Below are 23,143 nucleotides of genomic sequence, written 5' to 3' on the forward strand. Positions count from 1 at the left end.
AATAGCCAACGCAAAATTGAAGGAGAACAAACTTGAAGGACTGATACTACCCGACTTCAAGCTTGCTAGTAAAGCTGCAGTAACAAGACAGTATGGTATTGGTGAAAGAACAGACAGATAAATCAGTGAAACAGAATAGAGAGCCCAGAAATAGACCCACATAAATATGACAGTCAACTGATCTGACAACACCAAGTGCTGGCAAGGATGTGAAGAAACAGGAACTCTCATTCATTTCTGGTGAGAATACAAAATGGTACAGCTGCTTTGGAAGACAGTGGGACAGTTTCTTACAAAACTAAGCATACTCTTATTGTACCATCCAGTAGTCCTGCTCCTTGGTATTTATCCTGATAAGCTTATATCCACACAAAAACCTGTACATGGATGTTTATAGCAGCTTTACGCAAAATTGCCAAAACATAGCAACCGAGATGTCCTTCAATAGGTGGATTGATAAAAACTGGTACATTTACACAATGCTATTCAGCACTAAAATGAGTTATCAAGCCATGAAATTACATGCAGGAACCTTAAATGCATATTACTGAATGAAAGAAGCCAATATGAAAAGCTGCATACTGTATGATTCCAACTATATGACTTTCTGGAAAAGGCAAAACTATGGAGACAGAAGATCAGGGGTTGGGGTGGGAAGGAGGGATGAATAGGTAGAGCACAGAGGATTTTTAGGGCAGTGAAAATTCTCTGTATGATACCCTAATGATGGATACATGTCATTTATTATACATTTGTCTAAACCCATAGAATGTACAACACCAAGAGTGAACGCTACTGTAAACGATGGGCTTCAGATGATTCTGATGGGTCAGTATGGGTTCATCGGTTGTAACAAATTTTCCACTCTGGTGGGGGTGTTGATGATGGGGAAGCTATGCATGTGTGGACCAGAGGGTATATGGGAAACCTCTGTACCTTCCCCTCAGTTTTGCTATGAATCTTCAACTGCTCTAAAGAAATAAAGTCTTAATTTAAAAAAAAAAAAAAAGCTGTGGCACCCCCCAGAAAAGTCAGTGCCTGCCTGCCAAGGGCCTGAGTGACGAGAGGGGGCCTGGGGGAGGGGTGAGCACCTGAGTGAGTCCTCAGCTCACATCCCAGTTCTGCTTCCTGCTAGGGACATGACTTTGGCATCAGTTTTCTCATCAGTAAAATGGGAGTGACAATAGCCAGTTTAAGGGGTGGGCCTGAGAACTAATGATTAGCAATAATGTTTGTGATCCCATAGTGGGGAGGCTGGCACAACTGCCCCAAATTGGTAGCTTATGTTAGTAGCTGTGCTGGCAGTGAAAATGGAAAGAAATAGAGAAAGAAAGGAAGAAAAAAAAGAATTTGTATCCACTTCTCGTGATTTTTCAGTACTTTAAAAAAATTAGGGACTTCCCTGGTGGTGCAGTGGTTAAGAATCCGCCTGCCAATGCAGGGGACATGGGTTCGATCCCTGGTCCGGGAAGATCCCACATGCCGCAGAGCAACTAAGCCCTTGCACCACAACTACTGAGCCTGTGTTCTAGAGCCCGTGAGCCACAACTACTGAGCCTACGTGCCACGACTACTGAAGCCTGTGTGCCCTAGAGCCCACATGCCACAACTACTGAAGCCTGCGCGCTCTAGGGCCCGCGTCCCGCAACTTCTGAAGCCCATGCGCCTAGAGCCCATGCTCCGCAACAAGGAAAGCCACCGCAATGAGAAGCCCACACACTGCAGCAAAGAGTAGCCCCCGCTCACCGCAACTAGGGAAAGCCTGTGCACAGCAACAAAGACCCAACACAGCCAGAAAAAAAAAAAAATTAATAAATCACACAACCATTAAGATGGCTACTCTAAAAACAAAATAAGTGTTGGCAAGGATGTGAGAAATTGGAACTCTTGTGCACTGTTGGTGGGAATATAAAATGGTGTAACCACTGTGGAAAAGTCTGAAGATTCCTCAAAAAATTAAAAATAGAATTAGCATATGACCCAGCAATCCCACTACTGGGCATATACCCAAAAGAATGGAAAGCAGGGTCTCAAAGAGACATTTTCACACCCGTGTTCACAGCAGCACTATTCACAATAGCCAAGACGTGGAGGCAACCCCAGTGTCCATCAACAGATGAATGGCTAAACAAGATATGGGGTGTGTGCGTGTGTGTGTGTGTGTGTATGTGTATGTATGTGTGTGCGTATGTATACACACACACACACAGTGGAATATTCCACCTTAAAAAGGATGGAGGAGCTTCCCTGGTGGCGCAGTAGTTGAGAGTCCGCCTGCTGATGCAGGGCACATGGGTTCGTGCCCCGGTCCGGGAAGATCCCACATGCCGTGGAGCGCCTGGGCCCGTGAGCCATGGCTGCTGAGCCTGCGCGTCCGGAGCCTGTGCTCCACAACGGGAGAGGCCACAACAGTGAGAGGACTGCGTACCGCAAAAAAAAAAAAAAAAAAAGGACGGAAATTCTGTTATATGCTACAACATGGATGAATCTTGAAGGCATTATGCTAAGTGAAATAAACTAGCCACAAAAAGACAAACACCATACACTTGCACTTAAGGAGAAACCTCGCAGAGCTACTCCAACTCAGAGATGAAGTTAAACGGTTGTTACCGGGGGTGGGGCAGGGGCAAAGGGAATTCTTATTTAATGAGTACAGAGTTTCAGATTTCCACGATGAAAAGTTCTGGAGGCCTGTGTCACAACAGTGTGAATATCCTTCACAATACTGAACTGTACACTTAAAAATAGTCAAGATGGTAAACTTTGTTTTTTTAAACCACAACCAAGCAAGTTACTAAATCATTTTTATCACCTGTAGATTACATAGGCAAGCCCCAAATGCGACAGATGGGCTGTTCTCAAGAAGAGAAGTCCCTGCATGTCATGTACAGCGTCATCTGTATGCATGTACGATGTTTGTACAATTAACCTCTTTTTTCCTCCCAGTAATGCCATTGGTCCCCTGGTAGCTCTGTGGCTGATTTATGAACAAGGTGCGGTCCTACAAGAAGCAGTGACTCCCGTCTGGCTGCTGTTTTACGGAGGGGTTGGAATTTGTACAGGCCTCTGGGTTTGGGGGAGAAGAGTGATCCAGACCATGGGGAAGGACCTCACCCCCATCACGCCGTCCAGGTAAGCCGCCCGGGCGGCGCGGAGTGGGTGTGTCTGGACGTCCCAGCGCGGGTCTCTGCACAGCCGGGTCTGCAGCGGGGTCCCCGTGCTCCATCCTCACCCGTCACCCTCATGCACTGCTCAGCGGTGGCACAAGATGAGGGTGGGAATGGGAGGGATGGGAATGGAGGTAGAAGCAGGAAGGGAAGAGAAAAAGCGAATCCACCTGCAGCCACACCTGCACCCTGTTCCCCTCCCACACTCCCACTGCCCTTACCCCGCCTGAGGTCCAGAGAGCAGGCGGGGAGGGAGAGAAGGGCTCTTGGGCCTGCCTTTCCCGAAAATCCTCTGCTCACCAGCTCCACCTGCTGGCTGCAGGCAGCTGTCCCCTGCTGCCCTTCAAGGTTTACTCTACATCCTTCCTTTGCTTCCTGGGCTAAGCCGGCAGGAGGGGTGCCCATGCCCTGGGGTGGGGTTTGGAGACTCCCACGTTGTTTCCTATGGTCCTTCTAGTGTGTATCCTCTAGAGCAGGGGTTCCCAACCCCTGGTCCGCAGACCGGCAGCGGTCCGTGGCCTGTTAGGGACCAGGCCACACAGCAAGAGGTGAGTGGCGGGCGAGGGTGAGCCAGCCAGGGAAGCTTCATCTGCCGCTCCCCATGGCTCCCCCTGGCTCGCATTACCGCCTGAACCATCCCCCTGTGGAAAAATTGTCTTCCACCAAACCGGACCCTGGTGCCAAAAAGGTTGGGGACCACTGCTTTAGAGCTATTGGTTAAATAACAAATTCACAGGAGAACTTTCCAAATACAGATAAAACTTGAAACTACCTATTGTAAGAGATCTTTTCCCCCTTGAAAGTCATTTTAATGAATGATTCTCTTACAAGATTGATTTGAAGAAACATTAGTGATCTGAGAAAAAATCCACTCCTTTATGATACGTACACATTTAAAAATGAGAGCGCAGTTTCCCTGCGCCACTTGAGACATGACAATTCACCGTCTTCGGCTCAGCAGGAATTTCTGACCCAGCTCCTACAGGGTGTGGTTTTTGAAAACATACCGGGAAAACGAGGCTCCTTAGGGCCGCAAGCAGCCTCATGCCAAGCGTTGGTGCCATGTTGCCGCCATGCCGCAGTCCCTGGTTCTGCTGATGCCGTGGGACGCAGTCCACCCAAGGAGCGTCCTGGTGAGGCCTGGGCACCCAGGGCCGGCGAGCCACCGGCGGCGCCCGTGACGCATCCCCTGTCTCCTCCGCAGCGGCTTCACCATCGAGCTGGCCTCAGCGTTCACCGTGGTCACCGCCTCCAACGTCGGGCTGCCCGTCAGCACCACGCACTGCAAGGTAGGCCGGCGCCCGCGCGTCCTGCCCGGTCACCCGGGGCCGAGGGGAGCTCGGGCAGCGCTCGGCACGCGGTCGGTGGAAGAGTCACAGCGGCGTGTCCCGGGGGCAAATCCCGGCCCTTACCGCCAGCAGCGGTTCGGATCGCCTCCCGTCCCGCAGACCTGGCCGCTCCACGCGTGCCCGGCGGGAGCTTGCCCTCCTTCCACATGCCCTGGTTCTCTCGTTGTTTCCACAGTGGGTTTTGCATTGAGGTTGTGCGTCCACGAACCGTGTTTGTAGGCCCAGGGGCCCAGGATTTGACAGGGGGACAGAAGTAGGCAGAAATGGTTTCCATGGAATCGTAAGACACGGTTGTTTCAGTTCTTTTTTCTAATATAAGGTGGTCGAAGTGACTCAATTGCCTTCGAGTGAATTCCGGATGATATTAACCACTGTCATGTGCTCTAGAACTCAGTGGGAGAGGGAATTCCTTGTCTAGTACCTGGGCTGTTGGAGCCACAAGGAACCTTAAAGAAGAAGGAAGAGGAAACAGGCCCCGCGAGTTTCAGGGAGTTACCCAAGGACCCCCGGGGTGGGCCAGGGCTGGAACCCAGGCCTTGTAACCCAGGGCTGCCCAGTACCTGGAGGAATTCTAAAATATCTCCAGTGGGCCCCCTGTATACAAATATACCCACCAACAACTTCAACAAAGCAAAAGCGGCTTGCAGATTTTCCTAGGTCCCTAGATTCCTGTCATTCCTGAAAAGCTTGTTTATTCCCACTCTGGGCACCAAGGGTACCGCAGTGACCAAGACAGTGATGGGCTCTCCATTTACACACAGCCTGAAAACTCCAACCAGTGTGTCTGTAAACAAGCACCGCCAAATGTGAAAGGCTTATAAAAAAAGAATGAAATCATGCCATTTGCGGCAACATGGATAGATCTAGAAATGATCATACTCAGTGAAGTAAGTCAGACCGAGAAAGACAAATGCCGTATATCACTTACATGTGGAATCTAAAAAATGATACAAATGATCTCATTTACAAATCAGGAACAGACTCACAGACATAAAAAACAAACTTATGGTTACCAAAGGGGTAACGGAGGAAGAGGGGTAAATTAGGGGTATGGAATTAACAGATACACACTGCTATATGTAAAATAGATAAACAATGAGGACTTACTGTATAGCACAGGGAACTATACTCAATATCTTGTAATAACCTATAATGGAAAAGAATCTGAAAATATATATATATATGGCTGAATAATTTTACTGTACACCCGAAACTAATACAACATTGTAAATCAATTATACTTCAATTTAAAAAATAAGTACCAATAGGACCACTAGCCCCTAGGTTTCCGTTTCTAATCTGGAAGATGAAAGGGCTACCTTAGATGACTCGTAATATCGACGCTGTCTGGTTCCCCTACTTCTCAGTAATTCTGTTGCTGTTAGTGCCTGGTGATGGACTTAATCTGGAAACACACTCAACTTATTAAGAGGCAAGTCGGAACGCAGCAAAGAATACCACCTTATATCAACAAAAGACCTCATCAGTAGTGAAGACATGGGACTCTGGGCCCCTTGTGATCCAAATAACATAACAACTAAAAACATAAGGCAAAAGCTGTTAGAACTCAGAAATTAATGTGTCTAAGTCTGTGACAAATGAAGAAGACAGAAGTACTTAGGAATATAATGGATTTGATTTATAGCAGTATAATTAATAAATATATATCAAATTTTTATGCCTTCTGGTCAAGTATCATGAAACGTTTATAAAAATTAGTCATAAATTCAGAAGACCATGATAAAAATCACAACTAAATTTATAAAATAAGAACAGATATTCTACACAATCTCTAATCCCAAATAAATTAAACTAAAAATATATGTTGAAAAAAGGAAGTATCCCCTTGGACATTTTAAAATGCTCTTTTTAAGTAACAGTTGAATCAAGGAGTTTAAAAATTATAATCATAGATTTCTTGGAAAAGAGAAAAAAACAAATTGTGTGTCTGTGTGTGTATACATAGGAAACTTATGCTCAGATAAAAATTTATATATTTACATGCTTTAATTGAGCAAAGGGAAAATAAAAGAACCAAACATTCAGATTAGTATTTTATAAAAAGTTCAGAACAATAAAAATTCTCAGGAAACAGCAAGAAGGATATAAAAGCAAAATAAATTTTAAAACAAAACTAGTGAAGGAGAAGGGGAGAGGAAAGTGTTTACTAACAAAATAACATCAAATTCTTAGAAAAGGAAGGGAGGGGAATTAAGTTAGAAAGAAGAAAGTCATCATAACAGATTTGGGAGAGAATTTTAAAATATAAAACCATATAGCTGTATGCTAAGGATTTGAAAACCTCTGTAAAATGAATTATTTTTTGCAAAAATATACATAACAAATAAATGTGATACAAAAAGTAGAAAAAAAGTGGAAACCCTGACCAGAGCAATAGGAAGAAATTAAGGAAGTTCTCCAAAAACAATTCTTCTCACCTGAAAAGGCAAAAAGGAGGAGGCCACTGCTGACTCCAGTTGTAGACGGATTCACTGGCTAATCTTTTCCATCTTAAAAGAATAGATAATTCTCACATTATATGAACTTTCCATAATATAGGAGAAAAAAAGAAAATAAAACAGGAAACTCTCCAGTTTGGTCTATAAAACATATACTGAATAACCCTAATACCAAAACCTGATTAAAAACATCACAAACAATGAAAGCTGTGTTTACATATGAATGTTGATTTTAAAACTTTAAGATGCTAGTAAATGACATCAACAATATCATGAAAGAACATTTCAGCAGGACCACATTGATCTGGATTATCAGAATGCAGGCTCCGAACAGGGCAGGGCTGGTGCCTGTGCAGGGCTGGCCCCTCACAGCGCTCAACAAATGGGTGTTTACAGACGTCTTCAATAACACACGGCTCAGCGATCCATTAGAAAACAATGTACGGTCATCTGTTGAAATACATGCCAAAAAGACATTTGAAAACCCTAGTGAAGTGAATGATGTACATGAAAAAGGCACAAAGCTTTGCTCAGAGGTAAAAGAAAACCTGAATGTGAGACACACTGTGTCATTGGGTGGGAAAGTCCTCAAACACTAGCCCAACCAAATTTTTCTCAGAACTTTCCAAAATAAGGCTAAAGTTAATTTGGTGGGTTAAATTAGCAAGAATATAAAATGATCTACAGAGAAAAGCGATGAAGAGGGAGTAGCCTCAGCAGATAGGAAGTCTACTATAAGGAAACAGGAGGCAGGAGGGTGGGGAGAAGGAGGGCTGATGGGCAGAGAGTTTCAGTTTGGGATGACAAAAAAGTTCTGCAGATAAATGGTGATGATGGCTGCCAAACAATGAGGATCTATATGCCACTAAATTGTATACTTAAAAATTGTTAAAATGATAAATTTTGCATTATGTATTTTACCACAATAATAAAAAATTAGATACTTGTATAAAAAAGTAGATAGACCAGAGATAGAACCTAGTATATATGAGCATATAGTTTGGGGCAGGAAAATTTTAACCAATAATTGAAGTTGAGTAACTGGCTATCACCCTAGAAAAATAAAAGTAGACCCACAGTTCTCAAAATACGTGAACATATGTCTGATGGCTTGATGTTTTTAAACTATTTTAAAATTTAGAATAAAATAGAATTTTATTTTAGAAAATTTAAAATAAATGAGAATTTATCAAATATTCAAGCTAAGGATAAATCACAGAAGAAAAGCGTAGCGTATTATATTGCATGAAATTAGAAACTTAAAAGTGAAAGCAAAATACTGGATTGAGAAAGTATTTGCATTAAATATCAGAGTTAATGTTTATTTAGGGCTTCCCTGGTGGCGCAGTGGTTGAGAGTCCGCCTGCCGATGCAGGGGACACGGGTTCGTGCCCCGGTCCGGGAAGATCCCACATGCCGCGGAGCGGCTGGGCCCGTGAGCCATGGCCGCTGAGCCTGCGCGTCCGGAGCCTGTGCTCCGCAGCGGGAGAGGCCACAGCAGTGAGAGGCCCGCATACCGCAAAAAAAAAAAAAAAATTTATTTAAACACCACATAAACAAATAAGAGACACATTTAGATTCCAATATGTAAATGGGCAAAATACATGAAGAGACTTTTTTATGTTATCATGATGTTATTTTAGCTGGTGTTTATTAAATTGAATTATAGTTGACTTACAATATAGTAGTTCCAGGTGTACAACATAGTAATTTGATATTTTTATAGATGATACTCCATACAAAGTTATTATAAAATATTGATTATATTCCCTGTGCTGTATATTATACCCTTATAACTTATTTATTTTATACCTAGTGGTTTGTACCTTTTCATCCCCTTCATCTCTTACCCTTCTCCCCACCCCTGTCCCTTCTGGTAACCACTAGTTTGTTCTCTGATTCTGTGAGTCTCTTTCTGTTTTGTTATATTTATTTGTCTTATTTTTTAGATTCCACATATAAGTAAAAGCGTACAGTATTTGTGTCTCTCTGACTTATGTCACACAGCATAATACCCTCCAGATTCATCCATGTTGTTGCACATGGCAGCGTTTCATTCCTTTTTATGGCTGAGTAATATTCCCTTGTGCCACAGTACTTCTCCTTTATCCATTCATCTGTTGATGGACACTTACGTTGCTTCCATGTCATGGCTCTTGTATGTAAATAACGTTGCTGTGAATATTGGGTGCACATATCTTTTCAAGTTAGTGTTTTCATTTTCTTCGGAGAAATACCCATGAATGGAATTGCTGGATTATATAGTAGTTCTATTTCCAATTTTTTAAGGAACCGCCATACTGGTTTCCATAGTAGCTGCACCAGTTTACATTTCCACCAACAGTGTACCAGGGTTCCCTTTTCTCCACATCCTTGCCAACATTTGTTATTTGTGGTCTTTTTGTTGATAGCCGTTCTGACAGGTGTGAGGTGATGTCTCATTGTGGTTTTGATTTGCATTTCCCCAATGATGAGTGACGTCAAGCAGCTTTTCATGTGCCTGCTGGCCATCTATACATCTTTTTGAAAAAATGCCTATTTAGGTCCTCTGCCCATTTTTTAATCGGGTTGTTTCTTTTTTTATATTGAGTTGTATGAATTGTTTATATATTTGGATATTCCCCCCTTATTGGACATATCATTTGCAAATATCTTCTCCCATTAAGTAGGTTGCCTTTTCATTTTGTTGATGGTTTCATTCACTGTGCAAAAGCTTTTTAGTTTGATTAGGTCCTGTTTGTTTATTTTTGCTTTTGTTTCCCTTGCCTGAGGAGACGTATCCAAAAAAATATTGCTAAGACCAATGTCAAAGACCATACTGCCTTTGTTTTCTTCTAGGAGTTTTATGGCGTCATGTCTTGCATTTAGGTCTTTAACCCATTTTGAGTTTTTGTATATGGTGTGAGAAGATGTTCTAATTTCATTATTTTACATGTAGCTGTCCAGTTTTCCCAGCACCACTTATTGAAGAGATTGTTTTTTCCCCATTGTATATTCTTGCCTCCTTTCTCATAGATTAATTGACCATAAGTGCGCGAGTTTATTTCTGGGCTCTCTCTTCTGTTCCATTGAACTGTTTGTCTGTTCTTGTGCAGTAACATACTGTTTTGATTACTGTAGCTTTATAGTGTAGTCTGAAGTCAAGGAGCATGATACCTCCAGCTTTGTTCTCTTTTCTCAAGATGGCTTTGGCTATCCAGGATCTTTTGTGGTTCCACAAAAATTTTAGGACTGTTTGTTCTAGTTCTGTGAAAAATGTCATGGGTATTTTGATAGGCTTTGCATTAAATCTGTAGATTGCTTTGGGTAGTGTTGACATTTTAACAATATTATTCTTCCAGTCCATGAACACAAGATATCTTTCCATTTATTTGTATTGTCTCCAGTTTCCTTCATCAGTGTCTTCTAGTGTTCAGCGTACAGATCTTTCACCTGCTTGGTTAAATTTACTCACAGGTATTTTATCCTTTGTGGTTTGACTATAAATGGGATTGTCTTCTTAGTTTCTCTTTCTGATAGTTCATTATTAGTGTATGGAAATCCAACACATTTATTTATATTACTCTTGTATCTTGCAACTTTACTGAACTCATTTATTAGTTCTAACAGTTTTTTGGTGAAGTCTTTAGGGTTTTCTAAATATAGGATCATGTCATCTGCAAACAGTGACAGTTTTACTTCTTCCTTTCCAATTGGATGTCTTTTATTTCTCTCTCTCTCTCTTTTTATTTGATTGCCGTGGCTGGGATTTCCAATACGATGTTAAATAGAAGTGATGAGAGTGAACATCCTTGTCTTGTTCCTGATCTTAGAGGAAAAGCTTTCAGTTTTTCACCATTGAGTATGATGTTAGCTGTGGGTTTATCATAAATGCCTTTATTATGTTGAGATATGTTCCCTCCATCCCAACTTTGTTGAGATTTTTTTATCATAGAAGGATGTGGAATTTTGTTAAATGCTTTTTCTGCATCTATTGAGGTGATCATGTGATTTTTATCCTTCATTTTGTTAATGAGGTGTATCATGTTGATTAATTTGTGGACATTAAACTACCCTTGCATCCCAGGAATAAATCCCACTTGATCATGGTGTATTATCTTTTTTATGTATTGTTGAATTCAGTTTGCTAATGTTTTGTTGAGTTTTGCATCTGTGTTTATCAAGGATATTGTCCTGTAATTTTCCTTTTTTGTAGCATCTTTTTCTGGTTTTGATATCCGGGTAATACTGGCCTCGTAAAACGGGTTTGGAAGTGTTCTCTCCTCTTCGATTTTTTGGAATAGTTTGAGAAGCACAGGTATTAATTATTTAAATGTTTGGTAGAATTCCTCTGTCAAGCCATCTGGTCCTGGACTTCTGTTTATTGGGAGTCTTTTGATTACGGATTCAGTTTCAAAACTAGTTATTGGTCTGTTCAGATCTTTTATTCCTGACTCAGTCTTAGAAGATTGTATGTGCCTGGGAATTTATCCATTTCTTCTAAGTTGTCCAGTTTGTTGGCATATAACTGTTTGTAGTTGTCTCTTATGCTTGTTTGATATTGGTTGCAACTTCTCTTTCATTTCTAATTTTGTTTATTTGTGCCCTCTCTCTTTTTATCATGAGTCTGGATAAAGGTTTGTCAGGATTTTTTTTGGAAGAAAAACATCTCTGATTTCACTGATCTTTTCTATTTTTTTTTTTTTTTTGTCTCTATTCCCTCTCTGATCTTTATTATTCCTTATTTCTGCTACTTTGGGCTTTGTTCTTCCTTTTCTAATTCCTTTCGATGGAAAGTTAGGTTGTTTATTTGAGATTTTTCTTGTTTCTTGAGGTAAGCCTGTATCACTATAAACTTCCCTCTTAGAACTACTTTTGCTTCATTCCACAGATTTTGGACAGTTGTGTTTTCACTTTCATTTATCTGTCAAGGTATCTTTTTATTTCCTCTTTGATTTCTTCATTGACCCATTGGTTTTTCAGTAGCAGGTTGTTTAGTCTTTTGTTGTTTTGTGGTTTTTTTTCCATTTTTTTCCCTGTAATTGATTTCTAGTTTCATACTGTTGTGGTTGAAAAAGATGCTTGATATAATTTTAATCTTCTTAAATTTATTGAGACTAGTTTTGTGTGATCCATCCTGGAGAAAGTTCCACGTGCACTTAAAAAGAATGTATATACTGCAGGTTTTGGATGGAATGTTCTGTAGATGATCATCTGATCTAATGTTCATTTAAGACCAGTGTTTCCTTTCTAATTTTTTTCTGGATGATCAATCTATCCATTGATGTAAGTGGGGAATTAAAGTCCCCCACTGTTATTGTATTATTGTCAGTTTCTCCCTTTATGTCTGTTAATATTTTCTTTATATATTTAAGTGTTCCTACATTAGGTGCATATGTCTCTAAATGTTATATCCTCTTCTTGGATTGACTCTCTTATCATTATATAATGCCCTTTGTTATCTTTTGTTATAGACTGTGTTTTAAAGTCTATTTTGTCTGATATGAGTATTGCTACCCCAGCTTTCTTTTCATTTCCATTTGCATGGAATACCTTTTTTCATCCCTTCAGTTTCAGTCTATGGGTGTCTTTAGCTCTGAAGTGAGTCTCTTGTAGGCAGCATATAGATGGGTCTTGTTTTTTAATCTATTCAGCCGCCCTGTGTCTTTTGATTGAAGCATTTAGTCCATTTATGTTTAAAGTGATCATTGATAGGTATGTACTTATTGCCACTTTGTTTTCTGGTTGTTTTTGTAGTTCATTTGTTCTTTTCTTCCTCTTTTAGTCTCTTCCCTTATAGTTTGATGCTTTTCCTTAGTGTTATGCTTGAGTTCCTTTCTCTTTGCTTTTTGTGCATCTGTTATAAGTTTGATTTGTGGTTATCATATACATATACATATATATCGTATCATATACAGTTCATATACATCAACCTATATCTACTTGTTTTAAACTGATAGTCATTGAAGTTCCAACACATTCTAAGAGCTCTACGGTTTTTTACTCCTCCCCCACCTCCCATGTTTTATATTTTGGTGTCATGTTTTGCATCTTTATGGAAAGGACAATTTTTATATCTAAAGACTAGAGGGAGTAAAATTGGATATATAACTAAAGTTCAGCCTTAGTAGTAATTAAAGATATGCAAATAAAAGCAACAGTAACACATGTTTTGTCGATTGATTAGCAAAAAGAGAACAATTCACAGGATTGTTATAGTGTGCTGAAATTCACAGATTAGGGATGCCCTTGTACATTTACAACTGATTTGGCAGTAGGTATCAAGATCCTAAAATGCATTAGGAGAGGAAAGAGTTCTTTCTCAAAGTAACATTCCATCTGATAACATGGGAAGGGAGTTGGTAAATCACCACTTTGCAACCCCTGTAATAAAGCTTGGATTGCTGAATCTTTAGCAGAAGTTGGGGGGGTGGCCGTGGGCAGTTGGTGAGGAACAGGATATTTCAGTGGTATTAAAATGTTTCTTCATGATTGTGGCAAAATATTAAAAATTGGTGAATTTGCATAAGAGGGGTATGAGAGTTCTTACAGATTTTCTCTAAGTTTCCACATTATTTCAAGATATTTTTAAGATGCCCCCTGTAACTAATAATCCATTTCAGGGAATATTATTTTTTAAAGCCTAAATATAAGCTATATGAATGAGTATATTAATCATGAAATTATTTCTAATAGGGAAAAATTAGAGGCAAATTGGAAATGTTTAAATAAAGGTACATCCACCTATAGGGTGTACCATTTTACATGATACTCAGGAAGTCTGTGAGCACTATGGGAAGATGCTTATTTTCTTAAAGAAAGGAAATAGTAATGTACCCTATTGTTTACAAATAAAGGTATATTTATAAAAAATAGTAGAAAGGAATATATAAACATGACAATAGTGGTGTTTTGGGGCAACCCATTAGTAGTGGGTAATTGTCCACTCCTCTTACATAAACTTGCTATAATACGATTATATTACTTTTATGCTTTTTTAAGAAAAGTGTTTTAACAAAGGAAGAGGGCGTAGATAACCTTGAAACTTGAGCACGTTCTCTATGTGTGAGCCGAGCTGAAGTGCGCTGAAGAGGGACAGGCCCTGGAAGGATGGTAACAAGGAGAGTCTAATCTCGGAAACTAGTGTTAGTGGATTTGACCATATTCGAGGACCAGAAGAACCTAGCTAGTCCTTTTGCAGTAGAAAAGTCTCAGTTGGCTGGCGTGTGCTAGGAACTGCTAAGCAGGATAATCAGGTTCGTGCAGTACACTGGTTATAGACAAAGGGTTTACGTAGAATGATCATTTTGATGCCCCTTCGATGGGTTGTTCGTTGCTACCTGGAGATGTATGGAATCGCTGGTTAATCACGGCTTGGGTTGTCAAAATGTCAGATTAACTGCCTTTAAATATGCTGCTGGTTTTGGTGTTCCAGTTTGCTTCCATAAACAAGTGTTGGATTTTATTTTTTCTGTTGACCCCAGAAGAGACCCCAGTTGCTCTTTGAACCTCATTGGCCCCTTCTGACTGAAGTATTTGTGGGTCAGTAGAGACGAAGCCTGTTTCCTGGACATCTTCAGGGGCCACCTCCCAGTGGCCAAGGGCACCGTCAAGGGCATGTCTCTGAGCTTCACCAGAGCCTGAGTGAGGTGTGAGATGCTACAGGATTTGTACTTTCTTATGATTTCCATTTTTAGATACTTAAAATTGTGGGGTTTTCCCTTGTACATTTTCAACAAATCACAAAACGAACTGCGAGTGTACAGAAGAATATCTTAATCCAGGTTAACATTCCGATTTTCAAGTATCTCTATCATTTTGTGAGAAATGATTGACAGATCCAATTATATTTACGCTCCATTTAGTTAATTAATTAAATTTTTTTTGTGTGTGTGGTACGCGGGCCTCTCACTGTTGTGGCCTCTCCCGTTGCGGAGCACAGGCTCCGGACGCGCAGGCTCAGCGGCCATGGCTCACGGGCCCAGCCGCTCCGCGGCATGTGGGATCTTCCCGGACTGGGGCATGAACCCGTGTCCCCTGCATCGGCAGGTGGACTCTCAACCACTGCGCCACCAGGGAAGCCCATTTAGTTAATTTTTTAATCAGCTGAAGTACAAGGACTGCAAGGCAGTTGGAGATAGTGGAGAAAACCAGTTTAAGATCACGAGGCCTCAGCTCTAGTTCTCAACCTGCCGTGATTTACAAATCTCCTCATGCCCCAAACCCTCTGGAAATGTTTTATTCTCTGCAGACTGAGCCACGGGGATTAGATGGATTAGATATTTGCAGAGGTCTCCAGCTCCAACATTTTATGATGCTGTTATTCCAGGAGAAGGATACTTTATCGCCATTTCCTTGTGTACTTATAGCAGGTTCACATACTGTAATAAGCAGTATCATGCCTGGGGAATCTTTAAAACGAGGGCGGTCATCGCTAGTTGATAAGGTGCAGGGGGAATAGAAAACATTTGGTTGGCTAAGCTTCCGCTCAAATAGAGCAGAATACAGGTGGAAAAGTGCATCAGAACCTGAATTCTGAATGGAATAATCCTAAAATAATTGTACCTAAAATCTAAAAAGTATTTTTAAAAGCTTTTACCCAATTTAGGGGAAAGAATTGGGAATCCTGTGATGTAGTTTATTTCTGAGATTAGCCAGTTAACATCGGTCGAGTGTGTAGACTGTGTCTCGCCTCTGGTTTGACTCTGAAACGCCTGTGCCCCTCCAGGTCGGTTCGGTGGTGGCCGTGGGCTGGATTCGCTCGCGGAAGGCCGTGGACTGGTGCCTCTTCCGGAACATCTTTGTGGCCTGGTTCGTGACCGTGCCTGTAGCAGGGCTCTTCAGTGCTGCTGTCATGGCTGTGCTCGTGTACGGGATCCTTCCGTTCGTGTGACCGGTCCTCTTCCAGCCGGTAAACAAGGGATGGGCCGGGCTGCGTGTGGGCGCTGCGTGCTGTCTCCCGCCAGCGCCTCCACGACCCTCTGTGATGTTCCAAACCACACCGTCCACCTAGGTGTAGTCGTCCTCCAGAGCTAACTTGACTACTGTACATAATCATGTGCACTAAACTGGTATCGTGGTGACATAACATGGTGCGGTTACTTATATATTAAATATATATGGTATACATAGAATAATAGGTAGTGCTATTTCAGACATACTCGAAATGGGAGTGGAGACACTTGCCTAGAAGTCGATATTCAGCAAATCTTTGTACATACTGATTTCAGTGGCAAATTTTAAGAACCTTTGAAAAGGAAAGTGTAGATTGGAAAATGGTATTTTTTTCCCATTTAATATACTGTAACGTAAGTGAGATACAGGATGGATGATACCCATTTGGGAAGGTGTATGTGTGTCAGTGTGCTACTGAATACTGGAACAGGAGTTCACAAGTGCTTTCACTGAAGAATTTGTTCATATACTGTGTATTGATTATGTAATATATCATAATTGCTTCTGTAAATACTTAAAACTGTAATTTTTTAATGGTGTGCTTCCCTTATCCTTTTTTGATCAGAGAAGTTTGGAAAGTACCAAAGAAGCAGGGGAATAGTTTGCCAGTATTATATTTTCATACTGTTTGTCTCCCCTTCTCACTAATCCTACCATTAGCCTGGGATGCGGCAGGACCACCATGCTCTGAGCTGCCCTGGAGCAGGGTGTATGGTGAGGCACCAGCCCCCCGCGTGTGTGCACGTCCCACTTCCGGTCCCCCTCCCCGCCACCACGCTGCCACTGCTGCCCCGTGCCAGATCTTGGCCCTTCGTTGTTGTCAGTGTAGAGAAGGTACAGCGGCGAGGACGTGTGACCGAGCACTACATATCAAGTCCAGTTTGAATTTCCGCCCCCTCCTCCCCTGCAGCCTGAAGGATGGACCTCTAACCTCAGACTCGGAGGCAAGTGCTCTGACATTCTGGAAGCTCAGGAGTGGGGAGGGCTGAGCTGTTAGACAATACACTGGACTTGACTTCCTTGAGGCCTTCACTAAGTGGAGCAGCACGATGTTCTGCTGGAGCCCCACTGGCGTCTTCTTTTTCGATAGCGGGAGGAAGTGTGACTAATGCTAGAGCCTGAAACTATGGAAATGCTGCTAAAACTTTTATATTGACAAACATTTTCTCGGTACTTCATTGTGATTTTTCATTAATCAAACGTATTACATTTATAATAAAAACATGCCCCTCAAAAGTTTTGCCTCTGAAGTCTTTTTCTAAATGCCTATATAATGTTTCTTATTGAGTTTCCACAAAAATAAAAGCTATAATTTGTTTACTTCTATTTTTCAAATACCTTTTTTTCTCTTATTTTACTACGAGTACATGTCTGTGCAGAAAATACACATGAGGGAGAAAAGGAAAGAATGGCCCGCACAGCCCGGCATCCCGAAATTGCCGTGCGTTCACACACACTGAGCCTTTGGTGATGAGCCGTCTGCCAGGAGAGCTGGTCCCCCATAGGACCTTTGTTAAAGGGACTGTCACACTCTGCTCGGTCTTCCCGCTTCGCTCTTAAGTCAGTCAGACTCAGGGGAGTTGGGGCCACAGCTCACACGTCCAGAGCTGAGGACCCAGCAGGAATGCACGTCCTATCTCCCTTCTTGCTCAAGCAGCTCAAAAACCCAGCTCCGTGAAGCATCAGGAGCTTCAGAAGGAAACTCGTCCAGTCTCTGCAGCAGGAGTCCATCTCCTTCTGGAGCCGGAAAGGTAAGAGGTGAGGAGAGCTGGCCAGGTGTAAACAGTTATCCAACAAAGAAACCTGCCCACCCTGATTTTTAAATGGCATTTTAAGCCTTTCATGTCCCTGCTTTTGTTAAAACCATGCATTCAAGAAGTTCTCTTTCCTCCTAAACTTTGTAAGAAAAATAACAGCACGACACAGTGGCAGTCTGCAAGCTGTGTCCTGGGAGAAAGGCTGCTGTCTCAGCCCCGCAGCCAGGGTGGCAGAGGCCCTGGATGTGAAGTGGGACAAAGGTCACACCCACACTGGGCCCTCAGTGACTGCCTACAAGAGAATCATTTAAGATCTAGAGACACAGACTTAAAGTGAAAGGATGGAGAAAGATATTCCATACAAATGGAAACAAAGACAGAAGACAAGGACATTACATAATGATCAAGGGATTAATCCAAGGTCAATCCAAGAAGATATAACCATTGTAAGTATATATGCACCCAACATAGGCGCACCTAAATCCATAGTGCAAATATTAACAAACATAAAGGGAGGAACCGACAGTAACACAATATTTGCAGGGGACTCGAACACCTAACTGACGTCAATGGAGAGATCATCCAGACAGAAAATCAGTCCAGAAACACTGGCCTTCAGGCCAGTCCATTGCTCTTTATAAAACATTCTATCCCAAAGCAGCAGAATACACACCATTTTCAAGTGCACATGTAACAGTCTCCAGGATAGATCACATGCTAGGCCACAGATCAATTCACAGTAAATTTAAGAAAATTGAAATCATATCAAGCATCTTTTCAGAACACAACACTGAGACTAGGCCATGACTAAGCTGTGTGCAGAGACAAGCCTTCCCCGCTGCCCCTCCCTGCCTGTTACGTGACTGGGATGAGGGCAGAGGAGGGATTCCCCCCGAGGGGAGGGGACGCCTGATAGTCTTTCCGTTGAGTTAATCAGCCTCTTCCTCTAAAAATGCAAACAAACACTCCTCGGACAAGGGACCCTCCCGCATCCGTGGCACCTTACTGTGACTCTTTCACCAGATACTGCACTGTGCAGAGACAGCGGCGTGCAGCTCAGGAGCGCCTGGGGACACGGCCTCCCCTTGGGGCAGAGCCTGCATGCAGCACAGGCTGCAGAAGGAGCTCGAGCTCCGGGACAAGGTTCTTGTACTTCATTCTCTGCTTTTCCAAATGAACTGACCTCCTGAGCAAATATGTAAACACATTTGTTCATTTTCTAGAAGATAATTTAAAGAATCAATCTCCTTGTCTCCTCAGAATAAGCTGCACAGTAGAGATTTAAAACCATCTCATCCCTCAGAAAATGGGAGAGTGTAAAGATCTGTGGCATCAGCGAGCTTATTCAAGTACAGAGGGAGGCAGGAAAAGGGCGCCTGAGGGAGATTACACAGGCTCTGCGGGGCCTCACAGGAGGCTGTGTGCAGGCCGCCCCGCCCACTGCCTCCAGGTTCTTCGGGGGGCACCGGGGTGCACGTTCCTCACGGGGCAATGGGACCACACGGGCCGTGAGGGTCCCTGGGACAGTGGCAGAAGAGGGGCCGCTCCGGGCCTGGCCCACAGTAGGGCTCCGTAAACAGGGGCCTGTTCTTCCACTTTTCAAGGATGATTTCCCACAGGAGTGCTCAAAGGGCAGCACTGAATTAGGTGATGAAGAAAAGGAGTAGATTGGGCTTCCCTGGTGGCGCAGTGGTTGAGAGTCCGCCTGCCGATGCAGGGGACACGGGTTCGTGCCCCGGTCCGGGAAGATCCCACATGCCGCAGAGCGGCTGAGCCCGTGAGCCATGGCCGCTGAGCCTGCGCGTCCGGAGCCTGTGCTCCGCAACGGGAGAGGCCACGACAGTGAGAGGCCTGTGTACCGCAAAAAGAAAAAGAAAGAAAAGAAAAGGAGTAGATTAACCGCGGTTAGCGGAGCGAGGCAAAACTAGAGGCTAAAGAACGCGGAGAATGGCTTCTCTGCAGGCTTGGGGACGCCGGTGGAATGTGGGTAAACTCTCACGAGGGGATGTAACTCTGTTCTCGGACTGTCACCTTCCTAAATACCTTTACAGCGCATCATCCTTTATCACTGAAAAGACAATGAAACGCCCCCGAAACGTGTTAAGAAACAAATCACCTGCACTCCGTCACCCCACCACCACTCCTTTTGAAACATTGGCCTTTGAAACCTGGAGCTGGCCAGCCACTGGGGAAACTGAGGCACGGGATGAGAGAAAGTTCAGGCAGCCCAATGGTAACAGGACAGAGCGGCCCCAGGCCTGACTGGATCGTCCCCTCCGGTTCAGCGGCTGTCAGACCGTGTCCACAAATGTGGTCTCTAGATAAAGGACGGTGCCATGGCCAAGAGAGGAAGGGTCAGAGAAGGAACACGATTAAGACCTTGGAAAGGAAGCCCAGGAAAAAGGGTGAGAGGGTTATTCTGACTGTTTTTATAGAGAAACACGAGGAATCAAATCTGATTTTAAGTAGGGAATTTCAGACTCAGTAAGGGTGAGCAACTCCACTGCCTGGAACAAAATGAGACCATCAACAGAGCCAGAGCAGGATGGATTTGCTGCCTGCTCCCCAAGGCCTGAAATTCAGAGGTTAAACCAAACCCGAAATGTAGATTCCAAACCATGAGTTGGGACGTGTTGGGGAAGGGAGGGAGGAGGTCAAAAGAAAGGAGACAGACTGACCTCCAGGACAGAAGGCAGGGACCCCACCCCACCTCCCGGCCAAACATCTTCCATGAGCAGCGACAGCAGCGGCACCTAGTGGGGTCAGATGTAATTGCGGTCATGGCCCTCCTCTTTCCAGAACTTTTTAAATTGCAGCAATGAAGTCACCTCATGGAATGTTCATTAGGTCATAATTCAAAGAGTTCCTAGAAATGTCAGGAATTACCTGTGCTGCTTTGATGGCCACAGGTAACTATGAGTACTTGCCAAAGGAGGACCTCAATCCGGATGCAGAAACTCCAAACCAGGCCCACCCGCCTGATGGCTCACTTTCTTCATTCAGTAAACGACCACTGTATGCCCATCATGTGCCATGTGCTGACCTGGCCACAAGAGGCTAGGCGACGGGGTAAGAGGACAGAGGGTAAGAGGACAGAGCGTAAGGGGACAGAGGGTAAGGACAGAAGGCAAACAGGACAGAGGATAAGAGGACAGAGGGTAAGAGGACATAAGGATAAGAGGACAGAGGGTAAGAGGATAGAGAGTAAGAGGACAGAGGGTAAGAGGACAGAGGGTAAGAGGACAGAAGGGTAAGAGGACAGAGGTAAGAGGACAGAAGGCGAAGAGGACAGAGGGTAAGAGGACAGAGGGTAAGAGGACAGAGGATAAGAGGACAGAGGGTAAAGGGACAGAAGGATAAGAAGAGGGTAAGAGGACAGAGGGTAAAAGGACAGAAGGCTAGGAGGACAGAAGGATCGGTCTCTGGGAGATCATCTTCAGGGGCAGTTGGGAAAGGAAATCTGCCGTAGGGTGTGACTGCAGCCGCGGGGGGGGGGGGGGGGAGTGGGGGCTGTTTCTAGAGGCTGGGGAAGGGAAGCTTTCACGGAAGAGGCAGAAATTTGGCGAAGACTCCCAGCGCAGAGTGGCAGCGAGAGCACTGGTTCTATTGGGAAATGGCACCTTTTAGATGCCGGCAGAATAGCGGAGAAGAGGCGTCTGACAGGCCGCTTGCAGGAAAGGTCGGGAGAGGCTCAGCAGTCCAGGCAGGAAGATGGGCGCGGTGGGCGGTGAGGGATGAGAAGCAGCTCGAGGCCGTGGGAAGGGCACACGCCCCACTCTCCGCCAGCCGGGAGCTTGCCTGGCCATCCCTCCGGGGGAGGGCGGGTTAAAAGCGCACACTGCAGGCGTGAATATGCCGGACGTCTCCGTGTGATGGGCCACTGCCAGCATCACACTCCGGACTCTCTGTGCCCTTATATTTTATACTCCCGAGGGAGTGAGTGTGTCTGATTGCTGCACTGGGGAGAAAGACCAGTCGGAGCACAAGCACCGCTCTCCTCCGTGCCACCCAGGCTGGGCAGCCCGGCCCAACACTGCTGTCACTGTCGCCCCGAGCTACTGTCAGGTAGCACTCACAGTGGTGAGGACGAAGCCACCTTGTCCTGACCCGCAATCTGTTCACAGCCCCAGGGAGGGAGGACGGAGCTGTTGCCCTTACACTGAGGACAGGCCAGGGCATTCGAAAAAGCTCCTCACTCCAACATACCCCCAGGGCGTCGAGGTAGAGAATAACCAAGGCTGAGGGCAGAACCTGAACGTCAAGTTTAAGTGGAGGGCAAAAGAACAGGGGTCTTCTGCCCATTTTTGGATTGGGTTGTTTTTTTGATATTGAGCTGCATGAGCTGCTTGTAAATTTTGGAGATTAATCCTTTGTCAGTTGCTTCATTTGCAAATATTTTCTCCCATTCTGAGGGTTGTCTTTTGGTCTTGTTTACGGTTTCCTTTGCTGTACAAAAGCTTTGAAGTTTCATTAGGTCCCATTTGTTTATTTTTATTTCCATTTCTCTAGGAGGTGGGTCAAAAGGGATCTTGCTGTGATTTATGGCATAGAGTGTTCTGCCTATGTTTTCCTCTAAGAGTTTTATACTGTCTGGCCTTACATTTAGGTCTTTAATCCATTTTGAGTTTATTTTTGTGTATGGTGTTAGGGAGTGTTCTAATTTCATACTTTTACATGTACCTGTCAAGTTTTCCCAGCACCACTTATTGAAGAGGCTGTCTTTTCTCCATTGTATATTCTTGCCTCCTTTATCAAAGATAAGGTGACCATATGTGCGTGGGTTTATCTCTGGGCTTTCTATCCCGTTCCACTGACCTATATTTCTGTTTTTGTGCCAGTACCACTGTCTTGATTACTGTAGCTTTGTAGTATAGTCTGAAGTCAGGGAGTCTGATTCCTCCAGCTCCGTTTTTCATTCTCAAGATTGCTTTGGCTATTCAGGGTCTTTTGTGTTTCCATACAAATTAAATAGACATTTCTCCAAAGAAGATATACAGATTGCCAACAAACACATGAAAGAATGCTCAAAATCGTTAATCATTAGAGAAATGCAAATCAAAACTGCAATGAGGGCTTCCCTGGTGGCGCAGTGGTTCAGAGTCCGCCTGCCGATGCAGGGGACACGGGTTTGTGCCCCGGTCCGGGAGGATCCCACATGCCGTGGAGCAGCTGGGCCCGTGAGCCATGGCTGCTAAGCCTGCGCGTCCGGAGCCTGTGCTCTGCAACGGGAGAGGCCACGACAGTGAGAGGCCCGCGTACCGCAAAAAAAAAAACTACAATGAGATATCATCTCACACGGGTCAGAATGGCCATCATCAAAATATCTACAAACAATAAATGCTGGAGAGGGTGTGGAGAAAAGGGAACCCTCTTGCACTGTTGGTGGGAATGTAAATTGATACAGCCACTATGGAGAACAGTATGGAGGTTCCTTAAAAACTATCATATGACCCAGCAATCCCATTACTGGGCATATA

At 43.8% G+C, this 23,143-nt stretch overlaps 1 protein-coding gene across 7 annotated transcripts in view; it reads left to right on the top strand.

Annotated features, from left to right (window-relative positions):
- The window catches only part of SLC20A2 (solute carrier family 20 member 2), a 104,419-nt gene extending 87,274 nt beyond the window's left edge, over window positions 1-17,145 (top strand). For all 7 annotated transcript variants that reach the window (XM_067721535.1, XM_067721533.1, XM_067721534.1 and 4 more), the window contains 3 exons: window positions 2,947-3,132; window positions 4,372-4,456; window positions 15,683-17,145. In XM_067721535.1, the coding sequence (XP_067577636.1) occupies window positions 2,947-3,132; window positions 4,372-4,456; window positions 15,683-15,847 (436 nt within the window). In that variant the 3' untranslated portion in view covers window positions 15,848-17,145. The remainder of the gene's footprint in view (window positions 1-2,946; window positions 3,133-4,371; window positions 4,457-15,682) is intronic.
- Window positions 17,146-23,143: the final 5,998 nt, after the last annotated feature.

This window comes from Pseudorca crassidens, chromosome 21 (assembly GCF_039906515.1).
Source record: "Pseudorca crassidens isolate mPseCra1 chromosome 21, mPseCra1.hap1, whole genome shotgun sequence".
In the NCBI taxonomy this organism is placed as follows: Eukaryota; Metazoa; Chordata; class Mammalia; order Artiodactyla; family Delphinidae; genus Pseudorca; species Pseudorca crassidens.